Source organism: Semicossyphus pulcher, unplaced genomic scaffold (genome assembly GCF_022749685.1).
Source record: "Semicossyphus pulcher isolate SPU_LCO1_2020_fin unplaced genomic scaffold, fSemPul1.0.p SCAF_18, whole genome shotgun sequence".
NCBI classification, from domain to species: domain Eukaryota; kingdom Metazoa; phylum Chordata; class Actinopteri; order Labriformes; family Labridae; genus Semicossyphus; species Semicossyphus pulcher.
Window position 1 is genome coordinate 26,490,001 of NW_027211691.1, and position 5,000 is coordinate 26,495,000.

A 5,000-nucleotide genomic window follows, 5' to 3' on the forward strand; every position below is an offset into this window, starting at 1 on the left:
TTCCTGCTGCAGTGATGATGTGACAGATAAGTGTCATTGTCTGTTTCACACTGTGTTAATAAAGTTTCATCAGAGAATAAGAGCGGCTGTGTACTTGTTGTTGTTGTGTGTCTGCTGCCACCTGCTGGTTGTTCTGACCCATCACAACAACACTGCCTCTCACATGTCATCACACTGTGACACACAGTCACACAGGAAGTACTCCGAGTATGTGCACTGAATACTACCTCTGTGCAGTGTGTTGTGTAGAGTACTCTGCAGGTGTGCTGTAGTCAGGTAACTGTACTGTGATGATATGTAAACGTATACTCCACGTGTGTGTGTGTGTGTGTGTGTGTGTGTGTGTATGTGTGTGGGGGTGGGGGGTGGTAGTGGTAACACTGCTTGTAACATAGCACGCTGTTAGAAGTACTGTAGTATTCTAAACATTAAGAGCAGCAGCAGAAGTACGGTTATAATAAGAGGTAGTAACAGTTAAAGTTTCTCTCCGTCTCCTCCCTCTTGAATATAAAACCCTCATTCACGTCCTCGTTCATTCAGCCCGTCTCACGCGTGTTTGAGCGGTTACAAATTAAAAGAAGAAACGTTGCGTCTCTGTGCTGCTCTGACCGCTTTGCAAAAGTCTTTTATAATTATGATAAAAAAATCAAAAGACAAATCTGTGTCAAAGTCATCATGTGTAGATTTTCCACCACCACTGCCGAGAGCGCTCAGATAAGACAAGTGATCATTTATTTGGTTCCGACCAATACGAAAGCAGCCGTTAGTTATTGGAAATATATATTTTTAAAACGAACACAATTCAGTTTAATCAAACAGGATTCAGGTGAGAGGACGTACTGTATGTGAAGTCAGCATCATGTTAGGGATAAAGCTGATGCACATTACTGAATGATATTTAATCTGTTTCATATTTAAAATATGATGAAGTGAGGTTCAGCCATGAGCCAGTTCTGCCTGAGCCGCACCTTTCAATGATGTTCTGGTATTTTATTTTTAACTGCTTCCATGTATGTTTTTCTCTCCCGCTGCATTGCTCCTAAATTAATATACATTTTAGCTTCCGGTCGTGATGAAGTATTAAATAAACAGACCAGTTCAAACTGACGCGTTCACTCGAGCCGCTTCTCTCTCTTTTGCAGCTGCAGCCGTGTTACTTTATGTTTCTAAAAACATGCTCGTATTCGCTGAACGTCCGCGTGAGGATTTCGAGCTCCGCTGGTGTGACGTAGGAGGACCTCTTTTTGTGTACCGTTGCCATGGTGACTCGTGGTATCGGGCTCCATTAATGCTGGCTTTTTACAGTCAGCGTGCACGCACTTAACTCCGGCTGAACCTGCTCAGAGTTGATTGAACTAACTCTGATCAGCTGTTCTGGAACCGAAAAGCGACTTTCAGCTCAGAGTAAGTCAAACCTCCGTCCGGGGTTAGACTGAGGGTCTGTTGAACCTCCTTTCTGAAACGGACCCCAGGACAAAATCAGCAAAGACAGAAGAGGTACAGCTTTGTCCACAGGGGGCGCCAAAATCAACACACACTGAAAGTTCCTCACAGAAGCTTTAATAAAGGTAGTGTCTGCTGTAGTGATACTCACAGTGCTCCCTTTGTTGTATCTGGAAGAGGAGTCGTTCCTGGAGCACAAGTGTTTTATCATTATTAGTGTTAGCAGTTGTTTGTTTAGTCCAACTACAAGTTTAAGTAGAAGTTCTGTTTTAAACAACTCAACAACAACAACAACAACAACAACAACAACAACAACAAGGGTCAAATATCAATTAAATTTAATTTAATTAATTAAGTTAATTAAATGAAATATGAATCAAACATAAAAGCCTGTTTATAAGAGGTGGTTTAAACATCACATGCAGCTCATACAAGGCTGAACATAACACCGTGGCACACTGTGCATGGGCCTGCCGAATTACTACCATACATTAATATGATGATTATAATGATAAATATTATTATTATCATTATTATTAATATCATTATTATTATGAGGCTTTTGTTGCACGTGGTCACCACAAGGTGTCAGAGTTGAGTTGAGTTTTTTTCAGAGCAGAGGTATTTACGGTGCAGCTGTCGTCACGTGAACGCAGCATAAAAACAAACACACGCGCGCGCGCTTCTCTCCAGTTACCGGGGCCGTGTCAGATGTGTTTCTATTTTCTCCATTTTTCCCTCCGACCCGGAACTACTGAGAGAGAGAGAGAGAGAGAGAGAGAGAGAGAGGACTCTCTCTCTCCATCACACACATCAAACTCCGCCTCGCGCTCTCCGCTCTGCACCGATCCGGTCACAACAACCGACCAGCGGAGCAGAACCACAACATGTCCCTGCAGCTCCCGCCGTGCGTGATAGACTGCGGGACGGGGTGAGGCACGCATGCAAGCACACGCACACACACACACACATACACACACACACTGTATAGACTGTGACGTCATGTGTAGCGACATGTTTTGTGCTTGTGAACTTCATCATGTATGAATATGAAGAATGCAGTGTGTGCGTGTGTGTGTGTGTGTGCGTGTACGTGTGTTTCGGTTGCTATTAAAGGGACAGTTCACACAAAGCGAACGCATGCAGAGCACACACATGTTATTAATAACAGAATAATGTTAATAAGTGTGAACATGAACAGATGTATTGATTCAGAGCGTCTGAAGTGATGACAGAGAACAGGAGCATCATAATGATGATAAGAGATCATGCTGAGAACAGTTCAGTGTGACTTTATGGATCACGGCGTGGACTGCTCACCTCGGTGTTTTAACCTCCGCCTGTTTGAACTCTTGAATGTGCTACAAACATGTCACACGACAGCACGCGGCTGCAGCTGTAACATGTTTAAGGGTTTGTTCTGACGTCATCTGTCGACATGTTTGAACGGTTCCTCAGTGATCAGGACGTGCTCCTCCCTGTATGGGGGTTACCCCATTCATACATTTACTGTTAGGTGCTGACCTCTGGTGGCCAAAGAAATGATGACGCATGGAAAACGCATAAAAAACAGTATTTCCCCTGGAGGGTGATTTGACAGGAAGTAGAATCTGTTTCGTAGCGTAGCCTCACGTTAATGTAGCCTCCTTGTTTCAAAAGTGAAGCTAATTCAGAAGCATCTTAAATCTGCATTCTCTCTAATGTCCAGCAGGGGGCGACTCCACTGTTTGTAAAAGAAGTCTGATCCTATAGAAGTCTATGAGAACATGCTCCTCCTCCTCTCCTGATGTATTCCCTCAGTAAACATGTTCCTAATGACTTTATGGTCTCAGTCTCTAGTTTCAAGTCTTCTTCAACACAGCATGATGTTCATTTAGTCACTGATGCTCCCATTGAGAGTCACACAGACCAGGAGGACCTGCTGGAGAGTTTATATCCTGTTAGTAACTGAACTGTTGTGCTGTCTGCTTCAGTGTCCCTGCTCAGAGACAGCTATCTGCATGTGTAAAAGTGTCCTGCTGTCATCAGTGTGTGCTGCGTTTGATGGACGCTGATCTGTGATCAGTCTGCGGTCTATTCTGCTCTGACTGTCTGAATGTAGGACAGCTGCAGGAAGTGGAGCAGCCACTCCCAGGGTTCAGTTATCAGCACAGAGAGGACGAGAGCCAGAGGACAGTGTGGACACAGAGCGCGGACACAGCCGGAGGGACAGAGTGAGACATTCAGGATCTCATTCTTCCGAGCTTCTGAATTTAGTATTCAACATGTTGTTTTTTGGGGGCCTGAGGTGACCGTATTTAGACGAGGGGATGCAAATAGAAAGGAGGGAGGGGTTAGCTAATCCATTAGCTTCCAATGAGCTAGCTAACCATGTTTCCTACAGAATGAGACTCTATTTGTTGTGGAAGCAGACCAGAGTTCATGTAACAGACTGAAGGAGCTCAGAGAGACTGTTGAACGAAGAGGTTACGTTCAGTGACTGAGTTAGCTGAGGGGACACCTAGCAGACAGCTAGCAGCTCCCAGCTGTCACTCAAAGAGGCCACGCCCCTAATGCTGCATCACTTTAAGCCTTAATATAATGTAAACAGGTGAGCTGTATAAAGATTCTCCCCGTACAGTTGTCATGAAGAGAGAAATGAGCTATAGAGACCCAAACTGTTTTTTGTACCAGGCTGTAAACATGTTTATTTCTGCTGTAAAGTTTAACATGGGGCTCTATGGGGACTGACTCACTGCTGGAGGCAGCCTCAAGTGGACACCAGAGGAACTGCAGGGTCTGGGCTGAGAGGTCGTCTGTCTCACAGACTGTTTCCTTCTCTGCTGCAGGTACACAAAGATCGGCTATGCTGGGAACACAGAGCCACAGTTCATCATGCCCTCCTGTAAGCTCCTCGCTGTCTCACCCTCGCTGTCTCACCTCACTGCCACACCCTCACTGTCTCACCTCACTGTCTCACCTCACTGCCTCACCCTCATGGTCTCACCCTCGCTGTCTCACCCTCGCTGCCTCACCCTCGCTGTCTCACCCTCGCTGCCTCACCCTTGCTGTCTCACCCTCGCTGCCTCACCCTCACTGTCTCACCTCACTGTCTCACCCTCGCTGTCTCACCCTCGCTGCCTCACCAGTTTGTTTTCATCCCGGAGTGTATTTATTCACCTGAATATGACACCCCTGCCTCTGTGACCTTTGACCTCACCCTGACGTGTGTGAACCTGTGGGTCAGGTATCGCCATCAAGGAGTCAGCCAGCGTGGGAGAGCAGGCTCAGAGGAGGCTCGTACGAGGAGTCGACGACCTGGACTTCTACATCGGAGACGAAGCCGTCGACAAACCCAACTATGCAACCAAGGTAGGAGGAGGGGGAGGTGAAGGAGAAGAGGAGGGGGGAGGAAAGGAGGAGGAAGAGGAGGAGAGATAGAGGAGGAGAAGGAGGGTAAGGGAGAAAGGATAGGTAGAGCGGAGGAGAAGAGGAGGGAGATAACGAGGAGAAGGGATAGGGGGAGAGATTGGAAGACAGGAGAAGGAGAAAAGAGGGGGAAGAAGGAGGAGAAAGTG

The 5,000-nt window shown here is 46.3% G+C and overlaps 1 protein-coding gene across 3 annotated transcripts in view; it reads left to right on the top strand.

The window, feature by feature from the left end:
* The first annotated feature begins 197 nt into the window (after positions 1-197).
* The window catches only part of actr3b (actin related protein 3B), a 10,541-nt gene continuing 5,738 nt past the window's right edge, over positions 198-5,000 (top strand). Inside the window, exons 1-3 of one of the 3 annotated variants that reach the window (XM_069667109.1) lie at positions 198-276; positions 4,272-4,327; positions 4,670-4,794. In XM_069667109.1, the coding sequence (XP_069523210.1) occupies positions 4,318-4,327; positions 4,670-4,794 (135 nt within the window). In that variant the 5' untranslated portion in view covers positions 198-276; positions 4,272-4,317. Of the gene's footprint in view, positions 277-2,298; positions 2,375-3,608; positions 3,657-4,271; positions 4,328-4,669; positions 4,795-5,000 lie in introns of those variants that run through there. The other 2 variants (XM_069667108.1, XM_069667110.1) reach the window with 2 other exon arrangements.